General features: G+C 43.8%; 1 protein-coding gene across 2 annotated transcripts; it reads right to left on the bottom strand.

Moving 5' to 3' along the window:
• Positions 1-13,434: 13,434 nt before the first annotated feature.
• LOC135371794 (uncharacterized) lies at positions 13,435-20,927 on the bottom strand. Of its 2 annotated transcripts, none has more exons than XM_064605751.1 (12): positions 20,754-20,927; positions 20,537-20,692; positions 19,591-19,653; positions 19,381-19,428; positions 19,266-19,313; positions 19,179-19,193; positions 18,672-18,728; positions 18,380-18,460; positions 18,114-18,310; positions 15,292-15,451; positions 14,053-14,169; positions 13,435-13,834 (listed from the first exon to the last, which is right to left on the bottom strand). In XM_064605751.1, coding segments are annotated over exons 1-7 (444 nt in total). In that variant the 5' UTR covers positions 20,866-20,927; the 3' UTR covers positions 13,435-13,834; positions 14,053-14,169; positions 15,292-15,451; positions 18,114-18,310; positions 18,380-18,460; positions 18,672-18,726. The 2 variants fall into 2 exon arrangements, with proteins under 2 accessions (XP_064461821.1, XP_064461819.1); XM_064605749.1 differs by having other exon boundaries at positions 13,436-13,834; positions 19,175-19,193.
• Positions 20,928-23,113: the final 2,186 nt, after the last annotated feature.

Below are 23,113 nucleotides of genomic sequence, written 5' to 3'. Positions count from 1 at the left end.
GTTTGTTGCTTGAAGGTCGGTGCTCTGTCGTTCTGCTTCAATATCCATGCAGCTGCCTCCAAGTCAATGCAATTGCATGAATAAGAGTTTTACAAACTTCCGAGAACGAAGATACACGGCGCGCTCCTCCAATGTGTGAGGAAAGGGTGCACACCCTTTCTTGCCCTTCTCTACTCTCTTCTCCCCACGGTGTTTGGAGTACTGAACGACGATTTCGCACAGTGTAACAATCGCTCTCAATCTTCCCAGAATCATACGCGGCAATTCCACTTCAGCAATCCTGCCTGCTTCCACCAAAACATGGACTGTGTGAGGCTGACATCACAAGGTTCCACTACAGTCGGGCTGCTGGCACTTGCCGAAAGTTCATATACGGTGGTTGTGATGGCAACGCAAACAACTTCAGGTCACTCACTGAGTGTTTGGTTGCTTGTTCAGGTATGTACAGCACCTGCCATCGATCGTCAATGAGAATCACGACGTAATCACACGCACATATAACATGGACCGAGAGAGACAGGGTCCAGCGTTGCCCCCGTCTGTCTGGGTCTTTGTTATATTTGCACTGACGATGCCATGACTAATAGACGCCGACTACCCCAGTTTTCGGTATTACAGCCCTTACAAAAATGGCTGTTGACCTTTTGTCTCCATTCTACAGAACTTAGTCAACAGAGAGCACAGACATTCAGTAGACTTCCTATTAGCCTTGTGTTCACCTGACATATTGAGAGAGAGAGATAAATATATGATGACGATGATATGGGGATGACATATTGAACACGAGAGAACTGATGTTCTGAGGCTGGAACAACATAGAAGGGACAAATACATACAAAGCCTCAATTTGCCTAAGAAATTAACGATGAAAGAAAGTCACTGAAAAGGTTAGCCAGCTGTAGGAGTCGAACCCACATCTTCTGGATTGCCGGTCCAGGGCTCTACCAATTGAGCTAAGCTAACTCGCCTTCTCAACGACTTTCAGGGTGCCCCATCTGAAGGGACAAACCAGCCACTCTCTCTCACTCATCCTCCTTTCACTCTTACATTTTTGCTCACTCATACACACATTCATACGACGGGATCGACGCAGGCGGCAACTGTTGAACATGAGAGAACTGATGTTTTGAGGCTGGAACAACATAGAAGGGACAGATACATACACACGCATGGCTGGTTTGTCCCTTCAGATGACGCACCCTCAAAGTCGTTCAGAAGGCGTGTTAGCTTAGCTCAGTTGGTAGAGCCCTGGACCGGCAATCCAGAAGATGTGGGTTCGACTCCTACAGCTGGCTAACCTTTTCAGTGACTTTCTTCTTTCATCTTCTTTCATCGTTAATTTCTTAGGCAAATTGAGGCTTTGTATGTATTTGTCCCTTCTATGTTGTTCCAGCCTCAGAACACCCTTCTCTCATGTTCAACAGTTGCCGCCTGCGTCGATCCCGTCGTATGAATGTGTGTATGAGTGAGTAAAAATGTAACAGTGAAAGGAGGATGAGTGAGAGAGTGTGGCTGGTTTGTCCCTTCAGATGACGCACCCTGAAAGTCGTTGAGAAGGGGTCTTAGCTTAGCTCAATTGGTAGATCCCTGGACCGGCAATCCAGAAGATGTGGGTTCGACTTCTACAGCTGGCTAACCTTTTCAGTGACTTTCATCTTTCATCGTTAACTTCTTTCATGACATATTGATTTTATGTTGACTTATGGAACTTTAAGTCTTGTTGACAATTATTCACAGGAAGGTAACACGTCTTTCTGCAGACTCACCGTATACTTTACACAAATTTCGTGTGACCTTCATGTGTAAGTCTTGTTATATGTGATCTCAATTTCTCTGTTGACTTTGTTCTGACTCAGCTATCAATGAGTCGGCGTCACCCACGAAACTACATTGTTAGAAAAAAAGGTGTAAATAAGGTATAATAATGTGCTCTTATACCTCATTTATAGCTTCTGCTTCAGATGTATACCTTTGGAGGGTATAGAAGAGGTACGAATTTTCTATTTATACCTCCAAGCCTTTTCAAGGGTATGAAAGAGGTATAAAGGAGGACTAACGTACCATATTTATACCTAATCACCACGCGTTTATATCCGGTACCAGGAAGGCTATGCCCTTCACGGTATAGATGAGGCTCTTTTACCTTCTGTTTTTTATACCTTTACTTCCGCAACGAGCTGTATCACATCATAATTATTTTTTCTTGAGACGGTATCAGCTAAAAACAGATAGTTAATTAAGAAACACAGACATCAGTACAGTACTATCTGAATCCACATGGTTAGTTTATGGCAGCATAATACCTGTATTGCTAAAATGTTGAATCGAGATGTCCTCAACCCTAGGATTGCGTACCAGACGAGGGCTGCGCCACTGTTTGTCAAGTCGCCACAAGTATATTAGTATTTGTTGCTCTGTAAATATCTATCTCGCAATGCACATAACACATCGCGATGCACATTTGATGACTGCGCAGAGCGATCTTGCTCCCTGAAAATTTTCTTTCGTCTTTAACTCCATATTCTCTTTTTTTTTTTGACATGGGGAAAGCAACAACTTTATTTCGGGATGATTTACGTGGGGAGCAATTTGCACGAGCTTTGCTTTCTACTTCACCACCATATGCGTTTGCGTGTGTTTGTAGTATGTGTGTGTATGTCAAAAACTTTTCTTCCCTCCAAATGTGAGTTCCCTCCTCTAAAATGCCTATGCCTAGGTGTGATTTAATACCATGATGGTATACTCGTGCAGACCCTCGCAGGGGTATAGAGCTGCACCCCTAAAGGTATGGCATATAGCCCTTTGAGGACTATTTTTTTATACCTGTAAGCGGGGTATAAAATAATACGTAAGAAGGGCTAAGTTTTATTGAGCAGGCGATCTATACCTCTAAAGGTATAGATTTTTCTCTGAGTGTACCTTCGTTCTTTTTTAAAAGGCTTGGCGACCGTTACGTGAGGCACTCGGTATCTTCTTCTTAATCGAGGAAGATACATTATTTACTGAAGTCCGATTAACGTCATCCCCGTATGATGTGAATACTTTTTGTGGACTTTCTGTGACTTGAGCGATGTTGAATTTCTCCGTTCTATTGTTCACTCAATCGCAACACGCATAAAATACACGAAATGAAGTACTGAAAACTATATATGTATCTATTTTATTCCGAAAATGCATACCTTGAAAGTGGTTTCCAGTGTCGACACAATCATACAAAACATCCCGCGCACACAGTCACGAAGTATTCCACACGTACGCATGCTTTATGCCACACAGTGTCGCGTCGCACAATAGACAGTCAATAACGGGTTGTGGTCTGAGTTCTTCTGGTGACCCACGATAACGGTGGACTTCAAAATTCACTGAATTTCGTCGAAAGCGATGTCTCTGAAGCGCTGGAGAGGAATGTGTTTGAATAGGGCGTTCAATCGCAAATTAGTAATGTTCAAACACAAGTGAGTAAAACCGGGTAGAATGGTCATAGCAACAACAAATTTGGTTCACAATCAACACCAGCCACGGACTGATACTTGTACACTTACCTGAGGGGACGCAAAACTGCTGCCGCCGCTCGAGACATACAAAACCCTACAGCGCAACAGTCATGGTATGAATACAAGTGAAGCTTGACCACACACTTCTATCACACAGCTTAACCCTTACGACGCAAAATGATATCCTCCTTTGTTCTTTCATGGCCTGCAAAAACGATAATGAAATTAGCAGAACCAACACCGGCCACGAACTGATACTTGTACACTTACCTAACGGGACGCAAGACCGCAGCCGCTGCTCGAAGCGAACAGAAAAAGCCTACAGCACAACAGTCATCGTGTGAATATAAGTGAAGCTTGATGACACATGGCACTTCTGTCACACTGCTTACCTCTTACGACACAAAATCATATCCTCCTTTGTTCTGTAATTGACGAGTGAACGCTGAAAGCCTGAGACAACTGAAACATGTTGCAACCGTCCCAACGACACTCCGATGATGCTAATGGCGATGGCTCCTTCGTGATGAGGAGAGGGCGAGGCACGGAGGCGCAGAATCAAAATGTGCAGCAAACCTGTCGCATGCCCATGATCCTCATGTGGTCGTATAAGTTCGAAATATATTGTGTACTGAACTGAAGTATAAACAATACGAGGAACCGTTTTTTCAAAGCCATCGAAAATGTATTTAGTGTTTTAATAATGTAGTTAAAAGGTGGCAAAGTTGCGTTGAAGCTGCTACATTTAATTATAAGGTCAGATCCAAATACCGCTTTGTTTAGAGAGCCGATAGCACGGACCTGGTGTACATCCCACATGGTTTTTTACAACACACCCAGAAATTGCTGATATTACCCAGCTTGTCTCCGAATGAATAGAGCAGTATGCCTCTATATACATACAGGGCGTCCCAGAAAACGTGTCATTGAATTATAATAAAAAACTACACCACCTAGAGTCACGCGGTCAATGGCATTTGTTCTTACTGGGTTTTTGCCACCTCCTCATGGGAATGTCGTGTAACGTAAGTTTAATTATGTAAATTTTTGCGAGCTTAAGTCGGAAATTGGCCTAGTAGAGGTCACTTTTTTACCCCACCAATGTGAAGAGCGTGTCTAATTTCGTCAAATTAATGATAATTCACAGGGATATTCAGGAGCCATCCCATCACAAAAAATAGCCGAACATCATGCTCTACGGAAGTCGCACAGAATAGCGCACGATGAATTTTTCAGCGCAATCTTTGTCAGTCCGACGAAAGGAGGTTGGAAACCCAGCCCTCCCCGACACCGCAGAAAGAGATAAAACAGACACGGCTTATCACGTACGACTTTCGCTGGGATAACGTTTTCCCTCTCCCAATTTTAGGAACTGTTACTTTTTCTCCTATCACTCTGTGGGCTGGCTTTGGAGCCTCCTTTCGTCGCACTGAGAGCGATTGCGCTCAAGAAGTCATCGCGCGCTATGGTCCGGTGCTCCGAGAAGCACGATATTCGGCTATTTTTTTCCGATGGGATAGCTCGTGAATATCACTGTGAATTATCATGAATTTGAGTGAATTCGGCACGCTCTTCATATTGGTGGGGTAAAAAAGAGACCTTTACTTGGCAAATTTTCGAGTTGAGTTCGCAAAGATTTACATAATCAAACTTGGAGTACATGACATTCCCATTAGGAGGTGGCAAAAACCTAGTAAGAACAAATGCTCTTGACCGCATGATTCTAGGTGGCGTAGTTTTTTTTTATTATAATTCAATGACACGTTTTCTGGGACACCCTGTATACCCCCCCCCCCCCTATAGGATGCTCGGTGCCCCCTTGAGGTCGACCTCTGTGGACATTACTGTCCATTAATGCGGTAATTCATAGTACGTAATTTATGTAAAAAAAACGGTTGAAATAAGTACTTGCTACTATAAGTACTTGCTACTATAGGCGCATAGAAAGTCCACAAACTGTCAACAGCGACATCTATATACCTTGTCCACAGAAGGTACACATAAGGTAGTTCAAGAGATTGTAAAAATGATGTCAATGGCAATTCCTGTTGGCTTGATCAACAAGAAGTCAAAGTCAACACACTGTCAAGACAGGGAACAAGAAGTCCACAAGAAGTCTGCAGAAAGGAAAAATCCATTTTCATAAGGGGCATAGCATACCGGGATGGAACAAGACTCAAATGGAGAGAATTTCCATTTTCGTTTTAATTCAATTCATTTACTAAACTTGAATTGCCTAAAAGGCGCTGCAAAGTGTGAATTGAAGTGAACTGAAAGGATTGCGGCCAGCTGGTGAACGTTCATAGTGCAGAACAAACCTTGAGGAACACCCGGGAATGACCAAACGACACAGAGCGCTCAAAACATGCAATGAATATTTAATGAGGACACCGGGAAAAGACGGAAACTAACAAACAAAGTTGCGGTGCAGCCTCGGAAGGGATGTAGAGGGATTGCGGAGTCCTTCATGTCCGTCTCGTCATTCCCAGGCTGTGTTCCTCAAGCTTTATTGTGCACTGATCTCTGTTGTCTCGCGACGTAAACCCCCAATTATTATTATTTATTATGCACTATGAAGACTCCAATGAGCAAGGCAACGGGAATGCATTGACGATGACGATGATAGGGGTAGTCGTACTTAGAGCGCTACAAAGGGACGGCCATGCCCGAAAGCCGGAGCCCGGCCCGGCCCGCTCCCGAAATCGGGCCTCAAAGCCGTTTTTGACTGCGGGCTCGGGCCGGGTTTGGGTTCAGTCCGAGAGTTGTCGGGTCGCAGTCGGGCCGAGCTTGTGTGAGTCGGTCTTTCACATTATATAATACTCAACATACGTTTTGAAAACAAAGAAACCATGGAGCTGGGTGCTCCCGACGTCTTTCTTCTAAAACGCTACAACATAGGCGTCAACTTATTCTCGACTTCGCCACGCTGTGGATCTCGCCTGCGTCATGCACCCTGGACTAGAGCACTGCATTTGGTCGGGCATATCCGAAAACCCGGGACCGGCCATGTCCGGCGCGTGGGCCGGACCGAGCCGGGTAAAGCTTCTTTTTTGTGGGCTTGAGCTGGGCTCGGGTTTGACCATTTTGGGCCGGCCCGTACATAGCCGGGCTTATGTCGGTCTCGAGCCTGTGTTACCACAGTGTTAGATAGCCACGAACTTTTTACAATTTTACAGCCTGATCAGGGATCGGAACCGAAACTGAACCCGAACCGAAAACCGGAAAAAAACCGTTATTTTCTGACGAACCCGAACCGAACCGAACCCGAACGATTTTTTTGCTTGTCCTGAGCCGAACCGGAACTGAACCGAAAAAATTGATACGGTTACCGGTTCGGGAATCGGTTCAGAGGTGAATTAATTTCACTACTGACCGACCTTTTTTTGCTCACCTGAAACGGTTATCTCACGCCTTTCTCTTACAATCGTGTACAGTGAGCGTAAGCTTGCTTGCATGTAGCAAAATTACTGCCCGTGGACCGGTTAAACCGAGGCCGAAAAAAGTAACTGTTCCAATCCCTATAAATGCCCCGACCGCTGACAGATTTTTTTTTTGTCTGTGTATGTGCGGGGGTGGGGTGGCTCTCCCTGAGCCGAACCCGAACCGAACCGATATACCTGAACCGGTTCAAGCTGATAATTTCGGTTCAGCGGAGCTAAACCCGAACCGAACCAATATGCGTGAACCCGAACCAGAACCGAACCAAAAAAAATACCGGTTCCGATCCCTGAGCCTGATACACTGGGCCGGGTATCCTATCAATTTCTCGGGCTCGAGCAGGGCTTGGGCCGAGAAACTCGGGATCCTTCGGGCTTGGGCAGGGCACGGGTGGGTAAATCAAGGAACGGCCTGGTTCAGGCCGGGCCTGGGCCTAAAAATGTGGCCAGTGCAGTGCACTACCGTGGACAGGCGCGCTAGACTCGACGCCCGCGTGTTGCTAGAAGTACAAACCGCATCAAAAGCTGCGCTTGCGCGTTCCAAGTATGTGTAGTTTACACTGATTGGTGTGTACAGTGTCCGCCCCATTGCAACTGCGATGCTGCCTCTGCCGGACTTACGGCGTCCGGGTCGGGCTCCGGTAGGATAAGCCTCCGTGGCGTCGGGTACGGGCCGGGTCGGACCGATAGATTGAGGCTCTAGTCGTATTTAAACTCATTGCTCGAGGTTATTTGCGGTGCTGATTTGGGAAGTCCGGAGCACGCTCCCCATCTCCATTGCCCGCGCTATCGAATTTTCTGGACGACGCTGCCCCTCTCACACGGCCAGTCTTAGTGTAGCGCCACCAAGCGTGTAAGCAACTTCTAGCAACTTCTCAAACAGCATTCGATGTAATGCTCTTTGTTAAGATGAATAGCTAAAGGGGAACGTGCGAGTATTCTGAAACAAATGTAAGCAATTAAATGATATTTTAGTTCCGTGTTAGCGCCGCGAAGCAACTGTGGCTATGAGCGGCGTACAGACGTGGACAGATGGAGAGAGGACAGCAGGAAGGAGTGTGGGGGTGGCTAATGTGCGTCATGGGCCGACTTCAAGGGAACTGTGCCGAATTCACCTGGAACGTATTCGGAAAATCCAAGGAATACCTCAGACAGCACAGTCCGTCTAAGGATTCGAACGTACCACCTCCCAGTATTCAGTACGACCTTGGCTACCACCAACGATCGGGACGCCTTGCCCCTCCCTTCTATGCCGCTAGTACAATTAGATGTGGGAACTAATAATTGATGAGTGGCTAAAGTACAGTACCGCGTGGGTCGCGCAACTTTTTGAATTCATTGAAAAATTCTACCAAGAATGCCGCTTAGGAAAGACCTTCTTCAACCCCTTTGCATGTAGTCGAAGAAAATCTCACGATACAGCCGAAATACTTACATCCTGCTGAACCATTGTATCACAAGAATTTTAAAAAATCATTGAGCAGAGCAACAAATACGACACCACAGTGTTCCGTGAACTTTTGTCCCAAGCTGTACTGCAACTCCATAATGTCTGCAGCATTTTATATCGGCTGCGCATATCAGTTGTCATGTAACGTACGTCATTTTGCACCGATGCAAACGTGCTTATTCTTCTTTCCTCTTTCAGGCACCAGACGTTGAAGCGACAAACCCTCATTTGTCAATCGAAGTTGCCAGGATTGCTGCTTTTTGAGATGCAATAAACGAGTGAAACCTCAATCCGTCCCTTTTAGGACAATGTTGTATCTAACTCAGTTTGCCGGTGCATAAGTTTTACTTCGGATATCAGTCGACCTGTAAATAAAGTTTCCATTGGAATTTCCCTTGTGGTGTCTTTTCTCAACTGACTTTTCGGGGGGGGGGGGGTGCATAAGTACTTAGTTTGTTTTCCTCTTGATGATGGAGGCTTTAAACGGGCAACGGAATAACATTTAGGGAATGACCTGGACTAACCCGATAATCGGGGAATGTTGAAACTGAGCCTGGTACGGTCAACGCAAGTGACAAAAAGATTTAAAGAACACCGAAACTACGGTTTATTATCGTACAAGCTTTCGTGCAAAGGACTGCGTTCCATTAGGTACAAAATTAATTAAGTGTTTATTTAGTTAGAATTTGTATTGAATTGGTAAAATTTATAATTATGGAAAATATTTTCGTACCCGATGAAATGCAGTCCACTGCTTGAAAGCTTGTAGGACCTGTATGATAATAAACAATAGTTTCAGTGTTTTTTATCTTTTTATCATCAGCCGATGTAAAGGTGAGTCCTCCAAGACTTGTGGGGCGACATCGTACACGCGCCGCAGTTAGGACAGCGGATAATTTTCACAATTGGAGTTATTTAACGTGCGGCGGAAATCGCAAGCACACGTGTCTGAAAGCAATGTCACCGCTCCCATATTGCTACCGTGCTCGACTTCGATCATGAGCTCCAGGAAGGTAAAGAGAGCTTTCAGGGCAGGGCGCTGGTGGGCTGGATGTGTCCAGGGACCAAGTAATTTTGCGAGAGAGAGAGAGGGCGAGCTAAAATAATTGTTTAACGCCGTATTGTTACATTGGCGATGGATACTGATTGCTAATGGATGATGTCATGTTATTGTAAGCCCAACCAAAAACACAATTTTACCCCTGTTCTCTTCCTGCTGTAACAAAAGAGCAGGAAGCCAAGAATGATGACTGAAGCAACGGAAGCTACGAAAGCTACGGAAGCTACATCACGATTCACAGTGCTATCCACGCGAATCGTGATGGTCAAGTGCGCTCCGTCTCCTGTAACAGTCAATATTTACATGTACGGTTATATTTCCATCTCTCCCTTTGTCTTGATATATGTTTAGATATTTTGCCGAAAGCCGCCGAAAGCCTGATTTGCCTAAAACGCTCCTGATCGCATCGCCACCGACAGTAATGTCAGAATGACTCTTGAGCACTTCAGGTGTTATAGCTGATAAAAAAAGCTGTGGGCTAGACCCCGAGCGGGTGAGATTGCTGGTGTTTTTGGAAAAACAATATGCATTAATTTAAAACTTTCAGCTCTGTTTTCTTGTTTGTTTCTTTACAATGCTCTATAGTGAAAGAGTTCAGGCAGGAATCTTACATTACAAGTTGAAAAGTAAAATGGTTTCGCTATTGATTGTTTCGTAGTTTTATGGAAAGAATTCACATTCGAGAGTTTCTGTGTTTTCTGTAGTCGACGAACAAGAACTTAAATGAATCACATTATAAAGAAGTATATGAGTATGTTTTACCCTGAAAGTGAACTAATATTTAATATTATTTTCATTAAACCAAGATACCAAACTCTATTTCAAAACATTTTTCAGTAGAAGTGTTTCTTCACCTGGGTCTTTCACTCTTTTTCAAGAAAGGATTCGAAAGATTCGTGATTCATGAGATTCGTGGATTTCCAGAACCTTCTTCGGATTCGGATTTGGAAAATTCTGGATTCGTCCCATCTCTAGTATTTCTAATTGCCACAAAAAGTAAGCGCTCAAGGTGAGCTAGTTCTTTGTGTGTGTTGGTCATCAAGCATACCTTTCTCTACCGAGGCTGTTAGCTGCAGCTGCATTCATATCAAAAATATGTTTTCGAGACTAGCTCATACTTCATAGTCCTTTTTGTAGTCACACTTCGTGGGACTCCATGTGCCACAAATTGCACACTCGTTGTGTTTGCGATTCCTTCCCATTCTGAGAACACTAGAAGCAAAGCCGCGTGTGCAACAAATTGTTCTTTTTCACGCCTGCTTATGCTCGTGAGCTCCGGCGCTGATGACACTGGTTGCGCCGGAGAAAAAGTGATCTCCGTGTTCAATACATGGCGCTGGATAGGGACGACGGGTAGCGTTCCTGCATTCTCCTCTCTGCTCGTCCCTAGAGCCAGTGGACCTGTGGGGACCAGGGCTGGGACCAGGGGCATAGCAGTGGGTACCAGCGGGAACATCGCGCTAGCTCGGCGACTCCACTCCAAGACCGGTCTTGGTCCTTTTGCTACCCACTTTGGTTTGTTTTTACGCGCGCCGAGGTTGGTTCCGCTTGGAAGCCCCTAGGATACGACGCCAATTTGGAAAATGTGCATTGTACATGTATTTGTGCTTCTATCTAGATAAGTTTTACGGGACTCTGGGGATAACGGTCATTCTAAAACAGCTGTCATTCTGACGAGCGCGGTTTATGCGACGCGAGTAAGTCGTTTTGTATTTGTGTTTCAGCGAGCTGACATTGTATAAATTTGCACTGAGCTTGTTCCTGAACTCTTATAGGCTGCTTTTAGCACACTTTTGCCAGCGGAGGACACAACATTTTGTTGATAACCCACTCGTAACGTTCGGTGTACATTCTGTTCTACACTGGGTCTAAGTTCGTATTTTCTTCGACGCCGACTTTGGCGCACTAACTACATCTTGCGCGCTGATGTATCGGACATGGGTTTGATTTTTGAACTGGTACTTTTACTGGGTTTTTAAAGAGCGAAAGAAAACCTTTTCTCCTTGAAATTCCAGAATCGCAACTGTTGGCAGCGGAAGATACCTTGTAGGCTAGAGATAGACCTACGGATCTGCGACGCAACAGAGACCACCTGTTTGGTGACAGGGTGTTCCCTTTGCGTCTGCCCCTCGAAATGTGCCCGATACCCCAAACCTAACCTTGGTCAATTTGGTTGTCTGATCCAGACATCCGCACCCATACTATCTCGCCTAAGTCAATGCTGGCACAAGGCCATTTTCCTCTTCGGTCAAGTGAACCCAGCAAACCAGATACATCCAGAAAATGTCCATAGGATATCTCGCCCGGGACGTTTGGATATCCAGTGGAGTTTGCTAGAGATCCATTTTACATCCATGAGATATCCCTGGGACTAGCATTTCTGCCATGTTTGTAGATCCACTGAAAGTCCCTGCGACGTCTCTCACGGATATTTGGATATATATGGGAGGTTACCAATATCATACATATTTTACTTTTAAAAATCTCATGCATGTGATATTTAATGTTTGTCAAGTGCGCAGAGACCACTGCAAATGTGTACCAGCAAAGAATATTTATTGTGTATTCTTGTACAGCACGTACCGAAAATCAGCAATCCTCAGAGATAATGTATGTTATGTCCACCCCGACTATGTATTAATACAAACATGTGCAGCATCCTGTGCACTCAAGTAATACTATACACAGGGTGTCTGGTGAGAAAATGACATTAATTTCTAAAAATTTGATTTACTTCAGAAAATTATGAAACTACTTGGAATACACACACAGGGACTTTTGCCACAGACTGAGACTGTTTGCATTTGCGTCACACATTAATTAAGCTAAATGAAGTCTAAAATTAGCCAAGGAAGGGTAACGTTTTCTTGACGAATTCGGAAGCTGATGACCATAGCACACTATTCCAATTGAAACCATAGGTTTTTCTGAAGATTCCTAAAAAAAAACATTGATAGCCACAAAACAGTTACTGGGCGAGGAGTGGTCGACGGAATTTGTGTTTGCGGAACTTCACGCTCCATCCAGATGCCCTCCCTCCTTTATCAATGTGCATGCCGTCAATCCTCAGCCACTGATAACGTCTGTTACCACAGTAATGCCTTCGACTGGGTGTGGCTGTTTCCACTCTGTCTCGATAAAGGCAGAGCCAGCATTTACGCAAACACAAATTTCATCGACCACGCCTCGCCAAGAGACTGTTTTGCCGCTATCATTTTTTTAGAAATCTTCCGAAAAAAAAAACAAAACTGATTTTGATTGGAATAGTGTGCTATGGTCATCGGCTTCCGAATTCGTCAAGAAAAACGTGATGTTTGCTTGGCTAATTTTAGAGTTCAATTAGCAAAACTAGCTTAATTAATGTGACACAAATGCAAACGGCCTCAATATATGGCTGAAGTCCCTCTGTGTGTATTACAAGTAGTTCCATAATTTTCTTAATTACTTAAGAAAATTATCAAAGACAAGTTTTAGAAATTTGATTACACTTTCTCACTGGACACCCTGTATGCAGGAACTCAATGTTGTCGTGGTGACTGCATGAGGTGGTCTGCAGCACGTATTAAAATCAATGGACAAAAGGACTCACATCGATGACTAGCAATGCAATCAGGCAAATGCAAAATGATTTGCTCCTGAATGGTGTTTTTCATATACATTACAGATTTTTAACAAGAAGACCAGCAACTGCTTGACTACTGCTTTTTCCTTTGGCTTATACACCCTTAAAAATGAACTTCACCGCACAGCACACTCCTAGCCAACCATCATCTCGAATGATATCGTTATCTGCAGAGATTTGTTCAAAACGAGAGGCGTACGCCTTTTTTGTGGCACTTACGCTGTCCATAACTGTCACAAAAAAGGTGTACGCTTACCGTTTTCAACAAATTGGGGCAGATAACGATATCATTTAAGATGATGGTTGGCTAGGAGCGTGCTATGCAGTGAAGTTCATTTTTAAGGGTGTATAAGCCAAAGGAAAAAGCAGTAGTCAAGCAGTTGCTGGTCTTTTTGTAATGGATATATATATATACATATACAACTCCAAGTGCCTGCGTAGAAGTAGTCTATAAAACTGAGGCCCTCCCCCAGCTTCAACAGATAACAAAACAACTCAAGATTGTGATACAAACACAACAGTGCTATATGTTGAGACATTTCGTGTTACATCTATTAACACAAAGACACAAAGATGAACATCATAGCGTTGTACAAAATATGATCCACAATTGTACACAGGGCGGTATTGATGCACTCAAGCAAAAAAAGAAGAAAAAGAAAAAATATATATATATTGGTGGCGAGATTTCGTCAACAGCATACTGTGCTAGGGTGCCTCCAAGGACAGCGTAAGTTCTTGTGGACTGAGGCAGGTAAATAACTGAGCCAACTGAAAGATACAAAACATGCTGGCATTGTAGATATGTGAAACTGCTTTTTGGACAAACATGTTATGCAAAATGTAAGGTATAACACTATAAAAATAGTAATGCAGCTAACAGTACTTAAAACAATAATAAAATCTGTTAGCTGAAGACCTATCAGGCAACACACACACACACACACACACACAGAAACTCCATAGACTTTCACAACAAAAACACTTGCCTTAATTAGCCTTCCGCCTGTCCTTCCTTTCCTTTGCGTGGCGTAGCCATTCCTTTACTTCCTTCTCTATGTCGTGGTGTGTGGCTTTTCCAAGCTTTTTGTTTGAATGCACAGCTCCTAAAATATGAAACAGTGTTAAACTCCTTTGGTAACAAACCACATAGGCATCACAAGCAGCCATGCGATTCAGCAAATTTGTGGCGCATTCCCAGAAATTTGCCCCTTCCCCTCATCCTGTTATTGCCTGATACCACTAAATGAACAGCCTTTATGAGTGGCTTTCTCGTTCCCACACTTGCACAGTGTGGGAACGATATGCACTGATATAAGATGCACGCTACTTTTCTTTTCTTTTTTGCTCTTGTTATGGTTACTATGATATGCCATTTGGGACACACTTGTCTATATCAGCACCTCGTAGTTTAATGCCACCACATCCTGCAAGGCTATTTCCGCAAAATACGAATGGTGTGCAGTCTTATGGTCCACCCCCAAATACAAGATTCGTGCAACATATTTCATGCGACCAAGGTAATACGGGCTGCCGAGCCTCCTAACTGGTAATTCCTGACGTGTGCGTTGCAAATAGCCCATACAGTAATTTCTGCAAAACAACACAGTGAAATTATTCACTTCTCACACAAAAGGATGCGAACTGTGATATGGGGAGGACGGGCTGGAGCACTCCAGAGAAAAAACAGCACAATTGCACAGCAGCGTAGAATGCTTCAGCACCACAAAAGCCAGAGAGTGAAAGCCATGAACAAATGGGACTTTAATCAGCACCTCCTCCTTTCATGCCAAGTGCATGAATCATTTAAGTTACATAGCACTGCTTTGTGATGACTGACCAAGGGGCCTCAAAGAAACGAAATGACACACACTGCATCTCCTCACTATAAATATATCTCATTCACCTGTAGAGTCTATAAATAGGATAAAGCAAGGCAGCAACGTCCCCTGAACACAATGAAATATTCCTTCCGAGGGTGGAACGCAACGTGGAAATCTGCACAAGGCTCATGGTTAGTTGTCTGAAAGCATGCCAGCAGGGTACTCCTCGGGGCAACCAAGAAGTGGTGGTTTAGGCCCTGTTGCTGCTCGCCCATTTTGTCAACGCCCGTATTTCTACATTACCAGCAATTATGCCTTTAGTAACACATTTTTGTCGGGTAATATGCAGAGCAAGTAACATAAATGAAATCATAAAACAACTTCAAAATGATAGAGGACACTTACTTATTATTGCAGCACACAGTTTCAAATCCTTGAATACATGCTTTCCCTTTCTGCCCTCCCAGCTGAATTGTTCTCCAACGTCATCAGTAAAGAGGTGACCCATTATGCGTCTTACGACAGCCTTTACTGACCCTCCACCAAGGAGAGCAAGCTCCTGGCTCTGTAATATAATTTTTAGATGTAGGAAAAAAAGAAAAATAAATACACATGAGAAACTGTTTGGGCACCTAATTGTTCACATTTCTGAGAGTGAAGAATACAACCAGCATTAAAGCAACAATATTTGCAGCAGTATCAAGAAAGACAGAGAAAGAGATGTATTAGCGTATATTTGTGATATAGAATGCTATATCTGCTACAAATGCACACACAGCTGGGTAATTCCATTTTAAATCGACCAAGGTCTGCCGATGACATTTTTTTATTTCAGTGAAAAAAATATATGTTGTAGATGACCTTGAGTGAAGACAAAAGTAGGTTCCCGGAGCTTCCTACAGTCACCCAGTCCACAGATGGAGGTGACGCCGTCTTCGCGAAGTAATTTTTTCTGGCGACTTGGCAGCCTTACTGATGCCACTTCATTCGTATCCCAGCCCTCATAGCCAGCACACGTAAAGTGTGGGCACTGTAGTATACCTGTACAGAGTGAAAACGATGTCAGTTTAAAGGGACAGTGAAGAAAAAATGCCAAAGTCAGCAGCTATGACAAAAATTGCACGTTTTTTTAGCCCTCATAGCTCCTCGACGGCAGGTCACATATCCATAAATGAAGTACGCTTTTAATGTGCAATCTTTCCTGTATCGTTCAATATATAGAAAACCATTCTAACCCGTTTCGTTGCCTAAAGTGATGTCCGTAAAATTTGGTGAGAGGAGAAAATTGCCGATGTTTGGTATGGCACACCTCAGCCCCTGCAACACTTATTCCAATAATTTTGCTGTTACTGAAAGGCCAACCTATACCCTAAATCCAACTGCAAAAATATGTTGCACTATTTCAGTAGGGTGAACGCAGCGAATTTTTCTCCGTGCCCAGGTATCGCCGTTGCGGCCTTCACTCGGAATCCACTTTCGAGTGGCACGCCATTGCGCGTTTCCTATTTCACAAGGTCTTCTGTCTCTCTGATGTTGTACTGTCTCCCACCGCTGGAACTTAATTGTGGTCATGTCCAAGTTGGCATTCTTAATTACGCGCAACCTTTTTATATGTCGCTGGGAGACCAACAGATGGCGTGTAACATGCCGCAGAGAGAGAGAGAGTAGAGTACTGACTTACGTTATGTAGCTGAGTATAGCAACAACAACTTTTGAAACAGTTTTGTGAATGCAGCACAAGGTGTCAATTTCTTAACTTAAATTTAAAATCTGAACTGGGGAGCGCTACCAGTGGTTGATTGGTGGAGGTGCTGTCTTAATTACAGCAGCAAAAAAAAAAAAAAAAAAAAAAAAACGGTCAGCCTACATTGCATAGGTACCATGCCTTTCTGTGATGGAAGTTAGCGTGACATCTACTTGTGACATATATTAATGAAAAAGAATGGAGGACGCGTTCTCACGACAAGGCTTCACCTGGTCTGGCGTGATGCAACCTTCCTCTTTATTGACAGAATCCTGTCTAAGTGACCAAATAATGTCGGGACTCAGGGGATGCATGTGCTACCTATGCAGTGTAGCCGGACAGTTTTTTGTTACTTTTTTTTGCAGCTGTAATAAAGACGGCACCTTCAGCAATGCGCCACTTGGTACCACTTCCCAGTACAGATTTTTTGAAGCACACACCCTGTGCAGTATTGACAAAACTGCTGCAAAACTTGTCGCGAGTCAGTATTCCACTCTCAGTCACTGCGGTATAATAGACAGACGCCATCTGTTGGTCTCGCAATGCCATATAAAAGGGTTGCGCGTAAATATAAGAATGCCGACGTGGACATGTCCACAATTAAGTGCCAGCGGCGGGAATCAATGCAACATAACGGAGACCGAAGGCCCTGTGAAATGGATAACGCGCTATAGCATGTCACTCGAAAGTGGAATCTGAGTGAAGGCCGCAACGGCAATACCTGGGCTCAGAAAAAATTTCACTGCGTTCACCCTACTAAAATAGTGCAACATATTTTTGCAGCTGGACTTAGGGAATACGTTGGTCTTTCAGTAACTGCTAAATTATTAGAATAAGTATTGCAGGGGCTGAGGTATGCCATACCACATAGTAGCAATTTTCTGCTCTCACCAAACTTTACTGAGATCTCTTTCGGCAACAAAACGAGCTAGAATGGTTTTCTATAGCATATTGAACGATAGAGGAAAGATTGCACATTTAAAGCATACTCAATTTATGAATGTGTGACCTGCCGTCGAGAAGCTATGAGGGCTAAAAAACGTGAAATTTTTGTCATCTCTGCAGACTTTGGCATTTTTCTTCTGCGTCCCTTTAAAGTGACACCGTTTTCACTCCGTACAGGTATACTAGAGTGCCCACACTTTACATGTGCTAGCTATGAGGGCTGTGATGCGAATGAAGTGGCATCAGTAAGGCTGCAAAGTCGCCAGAAAAAAATACAGCGCGAAGATGGCACCACCTTACCCACAATCCATCCGTGCACTGGTTGATCGTAGGAAGCTCCTGGAACCTGCTTTCGTCTTCACTTAAGGTCGTCTACAACATATATTTTTTGAACTGAAATCAAAGAATGTCATCGGGAGACCTTAGGTGATTTAAAATAGAATTACCCAGCTCATTATTCCGCTAGCTAGGGGTCTAGCTGAGCCTGTTGCCTATAAGTGGATATCTTAACGAGAACTTCCTACAAAGTCGAAATTACCAACTGGTCTTCTTTCTGCTGCGTCAGGCTCCGTTCAAAACCTTCTAACTGCTCCACAGTCTGAAGTGCCTCAGTCAGAAGTAAAGGGGCACATGTTGTAGATGGCTCCTGTGGTACAAGCCCACAAACTAGATCACTGAGCTGCTGCACCGTCAAACGCAGAATGTGAAAATTTTTGAGCACCTGACGCTGAAATTCTGTGGGAAAAATTCACATAATTAGCAAAACCATGGAGCTATGATAAAAGCTGCATAATGAACACCTACCATGCTTAGGCAGTGCCTTTTCAAAAGATTTTTCAGAATTAGCAGCAGTTTCCAAGGGTCGTTGGTACCTTTCTTCATTATCTAGACAATTGGGATCAAAAAACAACTTTAAGATGATCACTGGGGACTTTGATTGCCAGGGGTGATACTCCATCCCATTGCTGGTGATGATAGGGGGAAAGCAATAAGGAGCCCGTTAACAATAAGGATCAAAGAGACAATTAATGCTCCGTACAGTGGCATGCAAATGCAGGTTGTACTTCAACATAAAGATCAACCAAAAAATTATTACCAGTGGGAAGTTCATTCTGGGATGCTGGGGAGGAATCCCTTGAGCGATCTGAAATTTCTAGTATAGAGAAAAAAGAAAAGGGCAAAAATGACCTATTGAATTTTATGCAGTGATGAGTAAAAGCTCAGTTTGCAAATGGATTGCTCATAGTTTACATAAATATTCCATATGCAAAAAGAAAAATGGGCCTAAGAACCCACAGTATCTGTATGTTTCTGATCTTACAGGCATATCACAAGGATGAGGAGACAGTTATCGGTATCCAGTGCTAACGTACCCAATGCTACACTAGTTCAGATCAAATCCCGGGGCTCCCCATAATTAAAACGATCATCGTAAACTGTTTAAAACGCGCACAGGAACCCCCAGTTCCGAGATTACCATGTTACAACTTGCATTTCATCGCAATCTTGCAACCTTCCAGGTAAACCTATGACTTAAATTTTGTTAGTAAATAGTTAGCGACATATAGAAGCATGATGCATATCACAATATATACTTACGCACATCTCAGCGGAAAAGCTGTGGGATAGGCAAGTAACTTCAATGCTACAAAATTCCAAAACTGAAAAAGTTAATCAGAATCAAACATACCGAGGGCTTGGTCGCTGTAAGGTGAACTAGAATGGTGACTTCTGCCCGCTGCACGTGCAAAAGCAAGAAATGATAGGTTTTCACTCTTTGGGCAGGGTAGTTTAGTAGTGCCTACCTTTGCTTGTAACACATGGCACATGTGGCGACGTAACTGTGTGCTGGACTGCAAAGTATAAGCATATGTGCCAACTAATCTATCAACTGGTCATCATCAATAAGCTATCAAATATTTTGCATTGCATGATTTGACACCACTACAGCTCGCTGTTTCTCTAATGGTATAATGGCTCAGTGTTATCTCCAACTGAAGGTAAATGATACACACCGTTGCTGGCTGATGCTTCACTGAATTTTTGGCCATGATGCTTCGGGTTCTTCAGTGGATTGTCTGCAGAATCATTGTGTCAGGTGGGGTAAAGGCTATATATTTTCTTAAAGCGATGCAGAACTTTTATACTGAAATCATGAAAGTTACCTAGGCTGGAGGTGGGTTCTACGGCCTGTTGGACAACATGTGCAAGGTATTTTGTGAGTGTAATTTGGTTCATAAATAAATATTTTAAATTAGTGCATTTTTAAGAAACTGATGCACCAGAATTGGCAATCTTCGTTTAAATCATCCCCTCTCCCAAAACTATCGCAACATACTCATCCAAAGAGTTCAAAATCTCTCACGTTATGCAGACACGAGACAACAGTAGGATGAAACAGTCCATATAGAAAGTGCAAAGGCCACAGTCAGCTGATCGCAAAATATGACATGGTTCACGTGACACTGCAAACTACAACGCTTGACACTGTAGGCTAATCTGGGGTACACGTGACAGCACAGCACTGGCTGCATTCAGCCATCTTGTATCTGTTAAGACTGTCACTGCGAGTAGTGTCATAGTCCGCAATCTGACTGTGGCTCTTCTAGTTTCTCCGCTCAATGAGTGTAGTTTCATCTTAGTTTGTCGTTTTGTTTCTTTGGTGCATGAAGTTCTTTCGAAATTCTTAATACAGCAGATGACTTTGTGCATTTTGCTATTTCTTTTCTCTAAAGGGGAAAGGGAATACAAAATTAACACGCTTGATCACGCATAATTAACTAACCACATTGCACCCCTAAAAGATGTCGTACACGGCGTACGCCAGGTCATTGAGCCCCCAAGCAAAAACCATGCCTAGATAATCTTCTCTTACAGATTAAAATTCTGTAACACTTAACAAAAATAATGTTACACTTCACAATATTGAGATCGAGATGCTGAGATAGAATAACGCTGTACTTTTCACAAAGCTGTCTGGTATAGGCGGGTAGTCTTCATCTTCACTGTCGAACAGTCGAGGAGGACGGCGAATCCTCTTTGGCGGGAGCTCATTTGTCTCAAGATCAGACGTAAATGCTGAAATTGCAAGCTTCTCCCTGGCATCCTTATAGCATGCTGCAAATGTCAGGTATTATCCATGAGGAAACAAGGTGATGTTTATAAAATGAACACTTACAAAAAATTCCTTTCACAACAACTTCAAACTCGTCGCAGTCAAGGCCAGGGGGAGAACCTTTTCTTATCATGCTGTGAACTTTGCTCATGGCCTGCCTAGGCCAACTGCACATGTTACCAGAAACCCAGCTGCATGGAACGACTTCCACTTCATCTTTTTCGATGAAGTGTGCGATTGTATAGGGGACCTAGAATAAAAGTCCAATTAGCTTGAAACCAATAAGAGCAGCAACGGACTCTTCACACTGTTGGCATTTGGTGCACACATATTTTGACAAATTACTTCATTTCATGAGAACACTTACAAAGACTCCAGAACCAGGGTCTGACTTCATTGTAGAATAGAGACAGAACTGCCATATTTTTTTTCATTCGCATGACCAGCTGCCCTCAAATTAGCTACACAGATAACAGCTAAGCCAGCTGTGTAGAACCAGCAACTACTTGGGAAGGAAAAAGTTGACCTAACCAGTTCACAAGGTATTTTTATCACAACATTCGCAAGTAGGCAACAGATTCAATGTAACAAAAAATCAAGAAAACCACATTTCATAGTGAAGATTGAGGAAATACACTTGATTGGAGCCACGGCAAACCTACTGGATGTCCAAAATGAATCATTACACCTCTCTATTTCCACTGCTGTAACAGCTGCATCATTGTGACTGTGAGTATGTACCAAACTTGATCTACTCTGTGTGCAACAAAGGCACAACAATCATTCCAGTGGCATGAGGCAAGCAGACAACTTTTGTGGGATTTTCGAGTGGCCAGACACGCACATCATTGACCCTTGCAACAACAGAAACTCCGATTAAGGAGGAGGGAAAGGGCTTCTGGAAAAAGTCCCTCACCCGTACAAGTTGACAACCAACTACACATGGCTGGCCGGACGACCTCAATGTAGCAAAATTTTGTATTTCTACCACATGACCATTTATGGAACAATATCTGTCTGGACCTGTGGTTCGCAGAGTGAAACTGGCACAAGTGAATGCAGCATACTGAGGCTGCATGCATTCGGGAGGGAGAGGGCCACGGTTATGGGAATCCGTTAGACCGACCTTCTTTTTCTGAGCAGCTCGCTGGACATCTGCAAGGATAGCTTCGGCATGGCGATTATATAGCTGTGTCAGGGTGGCTCCTGGTCTTTTCAACTGCCTTTTTATAGACTTCATGTTGTTTTCAAAGGGGAAGGCGCTGAAAGTATCTAACGGACCACGATTTCTGACATCATCAGCCAAATGCAAAAGCCCGTGCACGTTGTAGGAAACAAAGTGCTCCCCATACAGTTCAGCAAATGTTTGGACAAAATGGGACAACAACGAGGACGCATAGCTGGTCTGTGTTTGACAGAGTTCAGGATGTGCAAGTAGAGAAATTGCACAATGCAATGTCAGGAAGTTGAGGTAAGCCGGTTTAGCAAGCACACCATCGAGAATCACAGGACCTGTGTAGAGAAGAAAAAGCCTCAACTCAGAAGCTTTCCATCTATCGATCTCATCCAAGCCCCTCGGCTTGCGTGCAAATTCGCGGGGTATGCTTTGTTGCAGCGAGATGCTCCGAGTTGTAAGGGTACTCCTGTCCATGGGGCCTAGACGCACACACAGAGGTCCACTGAGCCACAGCAAAAGCAATTTCCTCATTACACCAAGGCAAACAAGGTGCATATAGTCCAAGGGTGCACTGCGCACCATGTCAATTGGGAGTTCCGTTAAAATTGATGTTCCTCGATGGTGTTCGTTGTCTTCTTGGGACCGGAAGTTTTCATCAGTCCTTAGAATGGCAGAGGTTGTGCCATAATGTGTTCTGTTTTCGTGAAATTCGCCCTCATCCATACACTTTGTACACCCCGAGTATCCCGTATGGCCTTTTGTACAAAATATGTAGGAGTGTGCAGGCGCGTCACAGATCATGGAGTCAAATTCCACATTGACAATGCTGTTGTTGAGAGTAACCCCAATTTGAATGAGCTCTAACATCTCATCAACAAACTTCCTCAGGTACTCATTGGCTGGTGGCTTTGACGTTCCACAATACACCCCCACTACAAATGGCGGAACGTTGCTTACACCCTTCATGATACACTGGATTGGCCATAGTTCAGTTCTAGAGCTTTTATATAGAGGAAGGCCATCCACATTAAAGGACAGTGCAATTTTTTGTGGCTGTTCATCTACGTTTCTCAGGATTGTTTCTACGCCAGACTTCACGCCAAAGTGGCAATATGTGCCAGGAGACATTTGTATGAGGTGCTTTGCGCTGCTTCTTGGGGTCTGCAGAAGGGTTCGCGCATCACGAGGCAGTTCGCAATGCGGAAAATGCTTCAGAAGAATGCACAACAGCTTACTCAACGTGCCC

Source organism: Ornithodoros turicata, chromosome 1, assembly GCF_037126465.1.
Source record: "Ornithodoros turicata isolate Travis chromosome 1, ASM3712646v1, whole genome shotgun sequence".
NCBI lineage: Eukaryota > Metazoa > Arthropoda > Arachnida > Ixodida > Argasidae > Ornithodoros > Ornithodoros turicata.
This window is presented reverse-complemented; position numbering and strand designations above follow the sequence as displayed.

Bases quoted from the DNA above. Each gene is read 5' to 3' on its own strand.
- LOC135371794 (XM_064605749.1), bottom strand. From the start codon at position 20,865: ATGTGCAGTTGGCCTAGGCAGGCCATGAGCAAAGTTCACAGCATGATA. The intron at 19,654-20,536 runs GTACAGCGTTAT...ATGATTCTGCAG, and splicing joins ACCAGACAGCTTTGTGAAAA to ACAATCCACTGAAGAACCCG. The intron at 19,314-19,380 runs GTAGGCACTACT...TTGCACGTGCAG, and splicing joins GCCATGTGTTACAAGCAAAG to CGGGCAGAAGTCACCATTCT.